Genomic DNA, 17,128 nt, shown 5'->3' on the forward strand with positions numbered 1-17,128 from the left:
CTGGACCAGCCAATGCCCACTTGGAAAGTACTGGCCTATTTACTCCAATAAATTAAGCAAAACTTGCACTCAGGGTCTTAAACATGGTCAGAATGAAATTGATAAATAGATATTATGAAGGAAGGAGTCAGTGTTTGAAGTACTCAGCCAGGCAGAGTCTTGTTTTTTGATAGATGGAACCATTTCACATACTGCTGGTGTGGTCAGTAGCTCTGGGTTGTGTCACCTATTTTTTCTAGAAAGACTGCAGTCTTACTCTGGTACTTGCTTCAAACTGGTTTATTAACACTATAGATGAGACGGGTTACAGAGTAGGTATGTCTCTCCTGAGTACAGAGTGTTCTATCCTCCCCCCTATGTGTCTGGCACATCACTACGAATGTTGCTGTTACATCATGGTCTACATCACTCATTACCATAACTATTCTATTGATCCATTATACTTCATATTCCCCCAAGTGTTCTATCAACTTCTTAACAATAACATTAAGCTACATTTAAATGATTTACATGACATTAGGCACCACATCCACAAACATTCACTCCCTCCACCACTGACGCATAGTAGAAGCAGAGTGTACCATCTACGAGATGCACTGCAGGAATTCACCAAGGCCCCTTCGACAGCACCTTCCAAACCCACAACCACTACCATCTAGAAGGACAAAGGCAGCAGATAGGTGGGAACACCACCACCTGGAAATTCCCCTCCAAGCCACTCACCATCCTGACTTGGAAATATATCATCGTTCCTTCACTGTCGCTGGGTCAAAATACTGGAACTCCCTTCCTAACAGCACTGTGGGTGTACCTACACCACATGGACTGCAGCGTTTCAAGAAGGCAGCTCACCATCACCCTTTCAAATGCAACTTGGGATGGGCAATATATGCTGGCCCAGCCAGCAAAGCCCATGTCCTGTGAATGAATTAATAAGAAAATTTCTTTGACTTCCTTTTATTGCTATCGCTTCTACCCAACTGCTACTGTGCCCAAGTCACTGTTATGAAGGGTTGAGTCTCCCACCGTCGTCTTGGCTCTTTGGCAACATGTGGACATTCCTCTTTTCCTTTGAGGAAAGTGAGGAGACAGTGACGTGGCGGTAATCTCACTGGGCTAGTAATCCAGAGGCCCAGACTAATGCTCTGGGGACGTGGTTCAAATCCCACCATGGCAGCTGGTGGAATTTAAATTCAGTTGATAAATCTGGAATAGAAAGCTAGTCTCAGTGATGGTGACCATGGCAACCATTATCAATTGTCGTCAAGGCCCATCTGATTCACTAATGCCCTTTAAGGAAGGAAATCTGCAGTCCTTACCTGGTCCGGCCTCGTAACGAAGAGGGCCAATTAGCCTGCCTTCTATTGGATGGTTTGTGCCACTTGGGCCTTGCAACTTCATACCTGATGGATGAAGGGGTATCGGCTGAAGCCAGTCAGATGACCAGCCAGTATGTTAATGCCAACTTCAGTGTCAATGTTAAAGATGGTGCCAAAGCCTTTAAGACAATTACTTCCCTTAAGGAAACTCTGTAATTTCATCTCTGTCATTATTTCCAATTTTTGGATAATTATTCTCTTGTCTTCTCCCTCAAATTAAAGCGATTGGATTTACAGAAGTTCTTGAAATGCCCAGCCTTCCTGCCCTGGAAATAATCTGCACCCCCTGTTGGGCACCCTTGGCATCTTTGCTGCTTCTTTGCACCACAGCAGAAACATCTCAAAATGGCTGCAGTGGGTTTCCCGCCCTTTCACACATTTGGCAGGCTTTTGAGTGGGTGGGCCGCCAGCCTTGGGCCTACCCAGTTAACGGAGACATCTGGAGCCTCAATATCTCGACGGATTATAACCCATTATATCTCTGAGTGGCCTGCCTCGTGTATTGAACCACTTGACTCAGAGTGAGGTCATCCTTGATCCGAAAAAACCTGAGAGCTTATCATCACGGACCCCAACAACGATGCGATCACAAATAAGTTGATCTGTCAATTCCCCACTTTCTGCAACAGGTGGTATGTCAGTAAGAAATGATTTGACTGATTCCCCTGCTTGTTGAGATCTTTGGTTTAAGCGTCCTCGCTCAATCATGTGGTTTCTTCGTGCTAAAATATGTGTCGAAGGCTTTGAGGACGGTGTCAAAGCCTGCAGGAGTCTCTTCCACCCCTGTCCGAAGAAGACATCATTGGCTACCAGCCCTACAATGTAAAGGAATGAACTAACCTGGTGCTTCTGCTCTTTAGCATGAAAGCCTGATGTTGCTAAATACTGGAGAAAGGGTTTCTTCGATGACTCCAACTTTTTGCCTCTCCCTGGGCCCTTGAGATTTTCTAATGGGCAGGGTATGTGCGGTGACTGCTTACCAGATACCGATATTGTTACCACTTTCCAGTTTGTCTTCATCTTAGGTAGGTTTGTAGGTTCATTTTGATGCCAAGTTTTCCTGCACTCTCTTGCCATAGTCCCATTGATGGCACCAACCCTTTGTTAAATTGGTGTCACCAGCACTGCTACCATGCTTCATATAGTGCTGGCATGGTTGGTGGTTTCTGGCCTATCTTATCTAGAGAGACTGTAGTCTTACTCTGGTACTTGCTTTAAACTGGTTTATTAACACTCTGAATGCTAGGTTATAGAGTCGGTGAGCTCCCATGCGTACAGAATGTTCCATCCTCTCTCCCGAGAGAGGATGACTGCTGATGTCACTGTTATATCATGGTCAACATCATTCAGTACCATAACAATCTATTAACTCATTACATCACAAGAATGACCTTTCCTTATCTGCTGATCAATAACCAAAATAGGAATGATATGACAAGAGGTCTCAGGTAAGATATGAGCAGCATTTCCACCCCCCGACATTAGGGGGGGTTGTGTGGGAGCGGGTGCGAGCGGGTGGGTTCCTGATAGGCGCCCCCAGTCGGGGCACGCCTCCATTTTATGTGGGCGGGTCAATTAAGGCCTGCCCAGCGTGGCGTCCGCCCGGAAGTTCTGTGCGCTCCCTCTGCGGGCGGGACGGGGTTGGGGGGGGGGGCGGTGGGGGGGGGGGATTCCCTGAGCAGGTCTGTGTGCCGTTTCGCGCATGCACGTGGAAGACTGCACAGATCTCCCTGGGGCAAAGTGCTGCCTCAGGGAGATCGGTTGAACTTCAAAAAATATATTAAAGGTCTGAAAAAAATTTCCTGACAGGTCCCTTCATGTGACCCTGTCACATGAGCTGGGACATGTCCATTTCTTTTACTTAAAAATTTCCCAAACATTTTAAATCCCTCATGAAACCTCAACCCGCCCGTCGATGAGGTTTCACGCTTTTTCGGCAGGCCGCCTGGGCTCTTCGCCTGCCCGCCCACCGTAAGGTTGGACAGGCAGCCCTGACAACGACCTCAATTAGGTAATTAACAGGCCTGAACAGGCCTTTGACAGTTAGGCGGGCGCACAGCCAATTCGGCTGAAAATCTAAATGACCCGGGGTGACGTCGGGAAGCACGCCGGATGATGTCACCCTGCGGCACTTCACGCGTCAGTGTGCGGGAGCCCCTGGAGAAAAGCAAATGTCCAGTACGCTCTCTCACCACTAAACACTCGGAGGTCTCACTGAAGCCAAAGTCTAATTTCGTCCTTGTGGGATGACAAGTTTTCCTAATGCAGTGTTACAGGCAGTGTTAACACCCGTGTCTCAAATTAAAAGATCACTGTTGATTAAAATTAACACAAAGGTGCTGTTCGGGAGGGAGTTCCAGGATTTTGACCCAGTGATAAACATGACAATGATTCATGTCGGTCAGATGCAGGTTTTCAGGAGCATCTTAAAAGAGGAAGGTGAGGTGGAGAGACTGAGAGGTGTAGGGAAGCTATTCCAGAGCTTAGGGCCTAGGCAACTGAAGGCATGGCCACCAGTGATGGAGCGAATAAGGTTGAGGAGGCCAGAATTAGAGGAGGGCAGATATCTTGGATGGTTGTGGAACCAAAGGAGTTTACAGAGATAGGGAGGGGCAAGGCCATGGAGGGATTTGACAACAAGGATGAGAATTTTAAAATCAAGATGCTGCTTGACCAGGAGCCAACGTAAGTCAGCAAGAACAGGGGTGATAGGGGAATGGGGCTCGGTGCGAGTTAAGACACAGGCAGCAGAGTTTTAGGTAACCTCAAGTTTACGGAGAGTAGAGTTTGGGAGACCACCCAGGAGTGCATTGGAATAGTCATGTCAATAGATCTGATTAAGGGCATTAGTAGACCCCCTCTGCTCTTTCCCCATAGCCCTGCAGTAGATTGTTTGCACACTGCAGTGATTCTATACGGTTTTATCTACAGGATGGTGAGATCCCTATAAAGCTGGACATCCCGTGAATGTACCCTTGGCTAGGTCCATGCGTTAGTCCTTCCCTACCGGTGCCAATTTTGTACCGAACCCAAGGTGTGCAGTGTTGTGATGTTGTCCAGTTTTTATTGCACAGAATGCGTAATAGATATTGAAATATGTTTGGCAGTCCTGGTGCACACCTTGGTGTTGTGCTGCCCCTGAAGAGTTTGGATTATAGTGTGGAAGAGTGACAGGCTGGGACAGTGGGGTAAGGTTGTCAGATTTCCCCAAGAAGAACACTGTTGGCCTTCCCTCAGAGTAGTGTTAAAAATTTAAACTCTTTTTGGAGGTTGAGTCCTCAATTGTGTCATTTGGAATGTCACCCGTGGCTCAGTTGTTAGCAATCTTGCCTCTTTCAGATACCATGGCACTAATTCAAAGAAAATCATGGAAGTTATCCCTGGAGTCTCGCTGAATATTTATGCGTGGCTCAATATCAATAATGAGGGATTATCTTGTCATCATCATGTTGCTGTTTGTGGGAGTTTGCTGTGAGTATATTGGCTGCTGTATTTCCCGAATTACAACAGTGACTACATTCCCAAAGTACTTCCTTGGCTGTGAAGCACTTTGGAACATCATGAGGTCTTGAATGGTGCTGTAGAAATGTAAGTCTTTCTTTTAATTGCACCTCAAACCCCCCCCACCCCCGCTCCCCCGACGGTGGTCCCCTCATTCTCAACACATGTCCACATCCGGCTGCCCCCCCTCAATGGCAATCCCAAGGTGGGCTGAGGTATTCCAGGTCCAACCAGGCATGCGTAGGCCAAACCTACAGTGGGTCCTGCTGAAGACCCAGGCATGGAGAAAGGAAGGAAAGAATTTCCATTTATACACCGCTTTTTGCTTCAAAGCTTATGAAGTACTTTTTAAAATGTAGTTACTGTTGGAATGTAGGAGATGCGTACATGGAATTGTAGGGAGCCAATTTGTGCACAGCAAGATCCCACAAACAGTAGTCAGTAACATGATAACGGCCAGATATAACCTGCTCTAGTGAAGTTGGTTGAAGGATAAAAATTGGCCAGGACACCAGAAGACCATTCCTGCCGTTCTTCAAATGTCACCATGGGATTTTTCACAGCCACCGAGGGCTCGGTTTCACACCTCATTCAAAAGACAGCACCTCTGACTCGCACCGTCCCCTCAGGACTGCATTGGGAGTGTGTTAGCCTAAATTTTGTGCTCCGAGCTCTGAACTGGGACTTGAACCCACTGCTCCCTGACACACAGCTCCCTGAGCCATGGCTAATATATAATGAAAGGGCATAACTGATATTTACTTTGGTGCTGCTTCATGCTCTCGTCGGGACCTGGAAAAATTTATTAATTTTGCTTCCAATCTCCACCCCTCCATCATTTTCACATGGTCCGTCTCTGACACTTCTCTTCCCTTCCTTGACCTCTCTGTCTCAATTACTGATGATAGGCTGTCCACCAATATCCATTACAAGCCTACCGACTCCCACAGCTACCTCGACTACAGCTCCTCACACCCCGCTTCCTGTAAGGACTCCATCCCATTCTCTCAGTTCCTTCGCCTCCGTCGCATCTGTTCTGATGACGCTACCTTCAAAAACAGTTCCTCTGACATGTCCTCCTTCTTCCTTAACCAAGGTTTTCCACCCCTGGTCGTTGACAGGGCCCTCAACCATGTCCGGCCCATCTCCCGCGCATCTAGCCTCACGCCTTCTCCTCCCTCCCAGAAACATGATAGGGTCCCCCTTGTCCTCACTTATCACCCCACCAGCCTCCGCATTCAAAGGATCATCCTCCGCCATTTCCGCCAACTCCAGCATGATGCCACTACCAAACACATCTTCCCTTCACCCCCCCGGCGGCATTCCGTAGGGATCGTTCCCTCCAGATACCCTAGTCCACTCCTCCATCACCCCCTACTCCTCAACCCCCACCTATGACACCTCCCCATGCACACGCAGAAGATGCAACACCTGCCCCTTCACTTCCTCTCTCCTCACCGTCCAAGGGCCCAAACACTCCTTTCAAGTGAAGCAGCATTTCACTTGCATTTCCCCTAACTTAGTCTACTGCATTCGTTGCTCCCAATGCGGTCTCCTCTACATTGGAGAGACCAAACGCAAACTGGGCGACCGCTTTGCAGAACACCTGCGGTCTGTCCGCAAGAAAGACCCAAACCTCCCTGTCGCTTGCCATTTTAACACTCCACCCTGCTCTCTTGCCCACATGTCTGTCCTTGGCTTGCTGCATTGTTCCAGTGAAGCCCAACGCAAACTGGAGGAACAGCAACTCATCTTCCGACTAGGCACTTTACAGCCTTCTGGGCTGAATATTGAATTCAACAACTTTAGATCTTAAACTCCCCCTCCTCCCCATCCCCACCCCGTTTCCTCCCCCTCCCTTTTTTTTTCAATAATTTATATAGATTTTGCTTTTCCCACCAATTTCCATTATTTTTAAATCTACAACTAATACCTTGTCAGTCTTTCCACCCCACACCCACTACAGCTGTACCTTGAGTGTCCTGCCATCCATTCTTAATTAGCACTTTTCTTAGATAATATCACCACCTTCAACACCTCTTTGATCCTTTTGACTGTGACATCTTTTGATCATCTGCTCCTATCACTGCTTGCTTGTCCCTACAACCACCCCACCCTCAACTTCTCTCCCCCCGCCCCCCACATTAAACCAGCTTATATTTCACCCCTCTCCTAACTATACTTCAGTTCTGTTGAAGGGTCATGTGGACCCGAAACGTCGACTCTTTTCTTCTCCACCGATGCTGCCAGACCTGCTGAGTTTTTCCAGGTAATTCTGTTTTTGTATTTGATGTTATATTGGTTGACTTAGAGCAATTGCTGACCTGACGAAGATTAGAGGAGAACTTGAGCGTGCCAATACACTTCACCTTATTGTTAACCTGTAAAATCCCATAGCTAATTGATACGTTTATTCCATCATTCTCGATTGCTTTTAGTGTGAGGCAACTTTCTAATTCAGAAGCACCACTGACCACAGCTGACACCTCCCAGTTCAGGTGGCTCGTCCCATCACAAAACTCTCCCAAAAAACTCCCCACTGCTTTCCAGGTGTTAGTTATGATATGGTGTGAGGTGCATTTCAAAATAGACGAGGGCTTTAAAGGCTTGGCAAAGATTGCTCGATCAATTTATTTTAACAAATGTGACTGGGATCCAAATCTTCTCTTGCACATAGTTTCCAGTAATCACTGAAGAGGTAACGTCTGGGAATATTTGTTTTCTGTACTTTGTTTCAATGTTGTGCAATGTGAGCTCTGAGATATAAAGTTGTTGCTCAAAACAGAATTAGATTCAGGTTGAGGGAGTCAGTGTCAACTCAACAGGACAGTGAATCAACCTGAGCACATGTTCTACAAATTGTGCCAATAGGTGAGTGAATCAGGGCAGGATGACCAGGATTTATTTCACCCCTCTCCTATTTTTACTCAGTTCTGTTGAAGGGTCATGAGGACTCGAAACGTCAACTTTGCTCTTCTCCGCCGATGCTGCCAGACCTGCTGAGTTTTTCCAAGTATTTCTGTTTTTTTGAGGATAACCAGAATTTATTGAAATGTTTTAATCCTTACAGTTAAGACTTTAATGCTATCCTTTCAATATTATCTCATCTATATTTAAATTTAATGGATTCAGCTCATCCCTCATCTCAGTGACTCTCCCAGTGTTTCACTATAGAATCATACATCTTGGTCCGCTCTTAAACAATTGATTTCTTTTTTTTTTGTTCCAGAATTTTAATCCAGGAGCTAGTTTTACCAAAATAAAGGAGAAACACAAGGCATCTTTCCTGCAGAACCATTTGAAACTACACTTGTGTACTTCCCAAGAAAATGAAGATCCTTTTAATTCTCAGTGCTCTGTTCGCAGGCGCAAGTCCTTACACCTATCAGAAATGCGAACTTGCTCGTGTTTTACAAAGCAAAGGATTGGATGGGTACCACGGTTACAGCCTGGCAAACTGTGAGTCTTATGTTTTCTACACTAGCTTTTTGCAGCTGAATATCATCACCTCAAAGGCCTCTAACCACGCTATCCCTGTTGTACTGATTTCATTACATCGTGCTCTGTTTTAAATGCACCATTTGTAAATTTTCTTCATGGCTTTTGTTGTGAAACCTACTGCTTGGTGTAGAGGTGAGGCAGACTGAGCAGGAGGTTTCAGATCTTCATTATTTCATGGGATCTGGGTGTCGCTGGCAAAGCCTGCATTTGTTGCCCATCCCTAATTGCCCTTACTGGCTTACTGGGCCATTTCAGAGGACAGTTTAGAATTAACGACATTGCTGTGGGTCTGGAATTACATCGAGGGCAAACCAGGTAAGGATGGCAGGTTTTTAAAAAACATTTTACGGGATGTGGGTGTCGCTGGCTGGGCCAGCATTTATTGCCCATCCCTAATTGCCCTTGGGAAGGTGGTGGTGAGCTGCCTTCTTGAACCCCTGTAGTCTATCTGGTGTATGTACATCCACACTGCTGCTCGGGAGGGAGTTCCAGGATTTTTGAAACAGCAACAATGAAGGAACGGTGATATATTTCCAAGTCAGGATGATGAGTGGCTTGGAGTGGTACTTCCCGATAGTGGTGTTCCCATCTATCTGCTGCCCTTGTTCTTTTGAGATGGAATGGTTGTAGGTTTGGAAGCTACTGCGAAAGGAGCCTTGGATAGTCCTGCAGTGCACCTTGTAGATGATACACACTGCTGCTACTGTGCGTCGGGGGTGGAGGGAGTGAATGTTTGTGGAATGTTTCAATCAAGCGGGCTGCTTTGTCCTGGATGGTCAAGCTTCTTGAGTGTTGTTGGAGCTGCACTCATCCAGGCAAGTGGAGAGTATTCCATCACACTCCTGACTTGTGTCTCTTCCTAAAGGACATGGGTGAATCAGATGGATTTTTACAACAATCGATGATAGCTGTCACGCTCAACATTACTGAGATGAGCTTTATAATCCAGACTTGTGAACTGAATTTAAATTCTACCAGCTGCCACGGTGGGATTTGAATCAATGTCCCCAGTGCATTAGCCCAGGCCCCTGGATTACTAGCCCAGTGACATGACACGTACCACTATACAACTGTCTCCCCAATTCCAGTATAGAGCTGTGCTCAACTGAACTCCGCTGATGGTACTATATAATTGCCTTCAGCACCCCAAACTAGGTCGGAACACAATATTGTTGTTGCCTTGAGGGAACTACCCGAGATCGCCTTCTTATAAATCTTATAGGCTCCTACATCTCTCTTTGTGTAATAAACGTGATGTACCGGATAGGGCTCTTACTTGAAAAAGATAACATTATTTACAGAGCTCTTGTAGAAGCTACAGGCTTGAACCAGATCCACGAGTAGAAAGCTCAGCCCCTAAGATTAGCCGCGCCAAGGGCGGATTGGTCAGTACAATCACGTGACCCCTAAAAGCAGTAGGATAAGTTTTACCCACAATCACTACGCTTTGCAAACCCAACTTCCTTGTGGTTGATTCTAGCACAGACCAGGACTTCAAGTTGCTCACTCTCCCTTTCCAGAATCTTCTCTTCACCTTTTGTTGTTCCCCTGTATCTCAAATTTAAACTTTTCATCCTGCTACTTAACTCCTTCAATGGTCCCATTGTTGTCTATTTCTGCAGCCTCCGCCAAACCTACAATTCTCCTGAACTCTCTGACAGGAATACTTTGTGCCGTCTCTCCTGCCTTTACCGATACAAAGCTTCCACTGCTTGGACCCCCACGCTTTGAAATTCCTATCCCCGATCTTCACCTCCATCTTCTCTTTTAAGACCCTTCTTCAAATCCAACTCTCCCACTCAAGCTTTTAATCACCCTTCCTCATTGCCCCTTTGGCTTCGTGCCTTAGAAAATCTTTCCTATGGGCAGGATTTTCAGTTCACCGTGTGGACGTGCGCCTGACAGGCACGAGTACAAAATAACGTGCGGTGACTCGGGCGAGCGTCCCGATGTCATCGTGCACTCGCACGATATTTCGGTCAGCAGCGCACTCGCTGGCAATTAAAAGGGCAATTAAGCCGATTAATCAATCAATTAATTAAATAGATTTCCTCCCTGCCCATCCGACCTTACAGTTGGCAAGCCGGTGAATAGGCCAAAGCGGCCTTTGGATTTTTGAGGAATCCTCATCCACAGGCGGGATGGGGTCTCGGATGATAATTAAATATAAAATAAAAATTTTTAGAACTCATTCTCAACCTGTCCCTGCTCCTGTGTCAGAGTCACATGAGGGGACATGTTTTACATTTTTTTGAAAACTTTATTTTTAATGTGAAAAGTCTTCAGTTCCCTGAACTAGCTCTGTGCCTTCAGGGAGCTCTCGCTGAGCACACCTACGCACTTGCGCATACTCCCACACTCGCACCCCTCCCCCAGTCAGCGCTGAGCGTTGCCGCGCACTTTTCACACTGGCTGGCTGTTAATTGACCAGCCGGGCGCGAAATCACGGCCACGGCCCAATCGTGGGCAGTGGAGAGTTACTCGACCTCTCCCAGGCCCGCCCACTGAACCCACCCAACGAGGGGAGAATCCTCCTCTATGCCAAAGAAGAGAAATCTATCAATCCTAGTACTGAAGCTTGAAAAGCTACCCCCGCACCCCCTAACACTAACCCCCCATCCCCATCCCCACTCCCTGCAATCCCCAACTCCAGCCTCATTAACTTTCTGGGGAAGAAGGTTTCAGATTTCTGCTATTTCAAAGACCTCCCTCAACACAAGGATTCCACACCACACAGGAATTGTAGTGCACAAGTGAAGACCTCTCAAACTGAGCAATTTCCTGACATAGATTTCTCAGTTTAAAAAGAAGGAGATTGCAATTGCAAATGTGGAGAGAAGAGTATGGGAGAGGACCAGAGGAGGAAAAGTGACAGGAAGTAGTTTCAATACCCATGCTAGTCCAGGCTGTCCATGATGGCGCTTATCGGTAAGGATATGTGAGTCATGTTTGCGGTGTAATTTCTTTTCCTTTATTTTAGGGGTGTGTTTGGTTCAGTATGAAAGCAGTTATGATACACATGCAATTAATCACAATAGGAGAGGTAGAATCGTTGTATCAACAGACTACGGGCTCTTTCAGATCAACAGTTACTGGTGGTGCGATGATGGTCAGACCCCAAACACACATAACGGGTGTCACAAGAGATGTGCTGGTGAGTTATTCAACACATTAATAAAGGAAGAGTTTGTTTCCTTTCTCTCCTAGGGTTTATATAGTGCATTCAACATAACAAAATGTCCCAAGGTGCTTAACAAGTGTATGATCAGCAAAGTGACATAAGGCACATAAGGAGATATAAGGACAGATGACCAGAAGCTTGGTCAAAGAGTTGTGTTTGAGTGTATTAGAAAAGGATGGGAGTGCGTTTTGAATGAGTTCAAGTTTGTGAAGGGTGTTAAGTGGTAATCAGTAGGAGGTTTGCTAGCCCATTTTGACATGATGCTATAACATTTCAGACAGTCTGGAGTCAATATTGAGAACTCCAAGAGCCACTTCCTCCTGACTGTATATCACCGTGACGCCATGCTGGTAATTCTGTCTGTTGGTGGGACAGGATATACCCAGGGATGGTGGTGGAGGAGTCAGGGACATTGGCTGTAAGGTATGATTTGGTGAGCATGATTATGTCAAAATCTTAGTCTATGAGACATCTCTCCCAATTTTGGCAAAAATCCCCAGATGTCCATGAGACAACCACATTGCTGTGGGTCTGGAGTCACGTGAAGGCCAGAGCAGGTAAGGACGGCAGGTTTCCTTCCCTAAAGGACATCTCAATTGGCCCAGCAATCACAGCCTGTTTTTGGGGAGAGAGTCCCAGATTTCCACTACCTTTCGTGTGGAATAGTGCTTTCTGATTTCATTCCTGAATGTCCTAGCTCGAATTTGAATGTTACGAAATCAAGATGGCTAAATGTCGAACCATTACCACTGAGGGAAGAGGGAATGTGGTGGGGGTGGTGGTGGGGTGGATTTCGGTCGTAGTACTGGATGAGGTTAAAGAGATGCAAAGGGCCATTACATAGAAAGGGAAGAATTTAAATACAGGGATAAGAATTTTAAATTTGAGGCATTGGCGAACTGGAAGCCAATGTAGGCCAACGATGATGGGTGTTATGAGTGAGTGGAACAGAGAAGTGGGATTGATATGTTATAAGGTATCAGCAGTTTTGATTGAGGTGAAGTTTATTTCAGGCAGGGGATGGGAGAAGAACATTATAGCAATCCACGTGTGGTCCAATTTTTGTGATAGAGTGATTGTTTGTCTAATTCACTTACAATTTGTAACAAAGAAATGGTGAAACTCTGCTCATAAGGTCAAGACTGAATCTGCTGCTGGTGAGATTCCCACAACCCAACCCAATTCTCTCTGATGCAGCAACTTTATATCTCAGCAATAGTGTTGCGCACAAGTGGAGCAGAGCGGAGAAAACAAATGTTTCCAGAGATGAAGTATTTAGTGAACCCTGTGCATCTGGAGCCCAGCCACATTTATTTAAAGACAGGACCATCTTCGCCAAACCATAAGCCTTAGGTCATGGTCATCAGTACACACTTCACTTATGAACATTCAATGAATCGATTTTAATACCTCTTTGCATTTTTCTTTGTAGATTTTCTCAATAATAACATCGACGATGACATTGTGTGTGTGAAAAGGGTAGTAAGAGATCGCCAAGGAATGAATGCCTGGTACGTTAAAATGTTTTACTTCCTTGCTTCTAGCTGTCTCTAAACATCAGTTGCATTTGGGAGTGTTGGAAGCCTATAGATTGGTATCTGCAAAAACTGTAGCCTTGGTCTATGAACTGTCTAAACGTGTCACAGATTTAATGCATTGGATCCGCCTTTTCCTATTGGATATCCTGAAAACACTGTAGGTCTGACGTCTGGCTTGATTAGCTCTTTCACTGTTCAATGGCTAACACTAACTCTAACCCTAACCATAATTGTGACCCTATGGATGAAAATGATTGCTTTCAGTTTGTTGCCTGTTCCTGATAGCTCTACTTGTTACGGTTGATTCATGTCAAAATAAGGAGAAATGCAAAAGGAAGAAGGCTTCCCTTGGTCAGGATTGGCCTTCAATGGACATTGTCTGAATGTCACGGAATAGAGGCACAGCACATCCAAACCCTCACAAGGTGAAGCCAGTGAGCTTTCCCCACACCCCACAAATGAAGCAGGAAAGCAAGTAAAACCCAGCTCCACTCAAAGGGAAGTTTGGGATGGATTATTGATTGTGGAACGCTGTTATAACCACAACTGATGTTAATTGCTGTGCAACCAAAACCCAGAGGCAATTTTGGCTTATGGGCCATACTGTATTTTTTTTCTATTCTGAAAATGAGAAAGGGCCATACTAATCTCAGCAATAAGAAGTCCAGTAACGCTTTTTGGATTTTAAAAATTAGAAGGAATGGTTTTATTCACAAAATTAAAGAAAACTTTAGGACATAAGATTACATTTGCAAAGTTAAACTTAGTCTTACAAAGCATTCCCCCCAAAAGACTCCCTACTTGGTCAGACCCACAAGTAAACACCTCCCAGGCAATAATTCCTTATAGATGTTTAATTATTAAAAATCCAGTAATGTTACCCAAGGCAAACTGCTGTATCTTCAATAAAGGCCTACCACATGACTTTAACTCTTCCACTCTGCTGTGAAAATACAAACTTCAGAATTAAACTGCTTTTTCCATCTTGTCTATGCTTTTGGGTCAATATCAATTTAGCCATGAACTCCAGCAAGATGCAAACATGTCCCCTGGCATCTCTGACTCCCCTCAATATGCAAACAAACTCTCAGCTTATCTAGAAATGCCAATGTTAGATGTAACCTATACACTGGCACCTCAACCCTAACACCTCTGCACTTTTAAAGTTTTATACCCCCCCCCCAGACAACCTGTCTCCTTTTTATCTCTGCCCAGCTTAACTGAAATACACACACACACACACACAAACACACACACAAACACACACAGAGCCGTTTCCACAGAATAACACAATATTCCCAAAAATATTTTTAAAATACATCCATTTCTCACACTACACACACAGCAATATACTAATTTTAATGCACAGCAATGTCTCACAGAGGCATGAGAATCAAAGATGAGGATATTAGGAGGGGCAACAACAATGTTCAGCAAAGAAATGGACATGAAGTGGGATCTGAAGGGAGGAATGGGGAATGGAATGTGGATGGGATTTGTATAGGGAATTCTGGATGTGTGGGCAAGTGAGCTGAAGGTACAGGTGCCAATAATAGGCTGACCGTTGGGCAGTCAGTGAAATGGAGGTGTCCCAATGGTTCTAGAAATAGGGCCGCTTGAGATCCTGGGCAATAATTTTAAATTTGAGGTGTTGGTGGATGGAAGATAATGTCGAGCAGAAGATGTCTGTGATATGAAAGGTCTTGGTATATGTAATAGGATATTGGCAGCAGAGATTAGGATGCGATGAAGTTTATCTGGAAAATAGGACGATAGCATTGTACCAATCCATAATGCGGTCCAGTTACAGCATTACAGTCAATGCTGCTCAGACGATTGGCTTTCCCAGTGTAGCGCTGGTCCTCAAATGTCTGATGTAAACTGGTCTGTCGATGGTGACTTTTTCACCAGCAGTTGCTGGGGTATTCAGCATCATCATCCGCAGCCTGACCTTTCATACGCACTGTTTTGGTTCACACATCGTGGGTGGAATTTAAAAAACTGATGTGGGCTCAGCCCGCCACTTGGAGAACCAGCGGGAAAACCATGTGACTTCTGAGGGGAGGCCTGAGCAGATTAAGTGGCTGTCAGGCATTTCACTGGCCAATGCCGGGCCTTCCCCAGGATTTAGGACCCTCAGGGTGGAGACCCCACCTCCCCGAGAGCTGCCAACCAAACTGAGACCCGAAGCTCTCCATTGCCGGCAGCGCCACTGGGAGAAGTGGCTGCTGCTGGTACTGCACCTAGCCAGGGGATCCAGGCCGCAGGTGATGAGGGAGGGTTGGGAGTCATGGGGTTCGGAGGCATGGGCAGGGGTGGTGATTTACAGCGGCCAGCCCCCTGCCTGATTCCGGGTCCCCTGATTGGGCACTAAATGCCATTGAAAGAGGGACCAACGCCCAGGAAGCCGTGGGAAAATTTGCCTGGTGGCCTTCTGGAGACATGGGGAAGTCGTGCCACTCACAAGTCGTTCCCGAGACACTGCTAAATTACTGTGTGCTGATAGATAATGGACATTAATTGGCTCAATAATGAGCCTATTTGACAACATGCCACGAGCAGGTGAGATTCCCCCGTGGGACTGTTCCCACCTCCAACTTAATCACGAGAGGCTTTCCACTGCCAGAGACTGACCGGCGGACCGTCCCGCAATTACTCGGGCCAGTCCGCCATCTTTCCCGCCACGACGCGCTGCATTACATCCAGCCCAGTGAATGACTGCTTGAGTGAAGTGCCGGAGACCTGTCAGCATCATGGGAATCACGCCCCATTCCAGGATCAAGACCATCAAGAAAGGATGGACAAAACTTTGAAAAGAAGACCTCAAGACCAGGAGAAATATAAAAATGTTTTGCTGAGTTTCTCATAGATCATTGCTGCAGTTCCTTCGCGTCTAATGTTCCTCTCTTTTGCAGGTATGGCTGGAAGAATAACTGCAAGGGCCAAGATCTTAGCCATTTTCTGGATGGCTGTAACATATAACAGGCGAAAGAGCTGATTTTTGATCCACTTGCCGTAACCAACTCTAAAACCTGCCGCATTTATCTTGACATTGTTAATAAAGGTGTGATCGGATAAGCTGTATTTTCTGCAGATTTTAAATACATAAAATTATGTAATCATTTTCTGTGCATTTGATGAGTCCAATGATTGGGATCCATTTGAGGGCCCTCCTGATTGGCCACCTTAACTTTGCTTTGGCAGAAACCACAGATTAAGTTTGTGAACAGGATCTCTGCCAATTGTGCCAACGCAAGGGTAAATGATCAGGAGAAACTATGAGGAAAATATCAGCCTAGCTGAGCATCAGATGAGGATTCCCACAGTCAAATATCTCCTCCAATATCCAGTTTCTGTGGCCACGAATGACCATGTGCCCCCTCACACAAGAGACACAGCCAGAACCTGTGGAATGGACAAAAGTTTAATTAGACACACCCTTCTCGTGAGGGAGGGATAACATTTTTTTGGGAGGGGGAGATGAAACTACCTCATGTTGGACATGAGTTGTAAATTCACCTTCATCGGCGCAATGTCAAATTTCTTTGATTTCTCCCAAATGCGCAGCCTCCACCACCAATGCATACGCGCGTACCAGCCCTTCTCTCTGGCATTAAACAGCACCGAATTCAGCCCAGCAGACGCCATCATAATGGTGACAATGACACTGAATCGTGTTACAGTGAGAGGCTGCCATGGTAACCATAAAACAGCTCCAGCCTTGTACTGATCCCATTCATTGCTTTACTTAGATTCCATTTAATTTTGTATGAAACAGTGGACCCAAGAATAAACTCTGCTTTGTAGCACCTTTCTATGATTTGAATTACTGTAATACACATTCTGGGTTTTCATTTTACAACATTATGCAATCAATAAAGAGAGCCAAAAAATATCAAGACTCAAATTTGTTGTCAGTTTTTTCAATTAATTTATTTATCCACTAATGCAATGTAGCTGTTACTGGTCCTTGGGAAACTCTTTCGAGTTATCAACAGTCACAGATTGCAACTCTTTCAAGTACAATC

General features: G+C 45.6%; 1 protein-coding gene across 1 annotated transcript; it reads left to right on the forward strand.

The window, feature by feature from the left end:
- The first annotated feature begins 7,593 nt into the window (after window positions 1–7,593).
- Window positions 7,594–16,224, forward strand: LOC144691846 (lysozyme C-1/C-2-like). The gene is made up of 5 exons (XM_078560400.1): window positions 7,594–7,751; window positions 8,110–8,339; window positions 11,362–11,535; window positions 12,995–13,073; window positions 16,016–16,224. The coding sequence occupies exons 2-5, from the start codon at window positions 8,210–8,212 to the stop codon at window positions 16,080–16,082; spliced, it is 450 nt and encodes a 149-aa protein (XP_078416526.1). The 5' UTR covers window positions 7,594–7,751; window positions 8,110–8,209; the 3' UTR covers window positions 16,083–16,224.
- The last annotated feature ends 904 nt before the right edge of the window (window positions 16,225–17,128 follow it).

The sequence above is a fragment of the Cetorhinus maximus genome, chromosome 16 (genome assembly GCF_964194155.1).
Source record: "Cetorhinus maximus chromosome 16, sCetMax3.hap1.1, whole genome shotgun sequence".
NCBI lineage: Eukaryota > Metazoa > Chordata > Chondrichthyes > Lamniformes > Cetorhinidae > Cetorhinus > Cetorhinus maximus.

Bases quoted from the DNA above. Each gene is read 5' to 3' on its own strand.
- LOC144691846 (XM_078560400.1), top strand. From the start codon at position 8,210: ATGAAGATCCTTTTAATTCTCAGTGCTCTGTTCGCAGGCGCAAGTCCT. The intron at 8,340-11,361 runs GTGAGTCTTATG...CCTTTATTTTAG, and splicing joins CGGTTACAGCCTGGCAAACT to GGGTGTGTTTGGTTCAGTAT. The intron at 11,536-12,994 runs GTGAGTTATTCA...TTTTCTTTGTAG, and splicing joins GTGTCACAAGAGATGTGCTG to ATTTTCTCAATAATAACATC.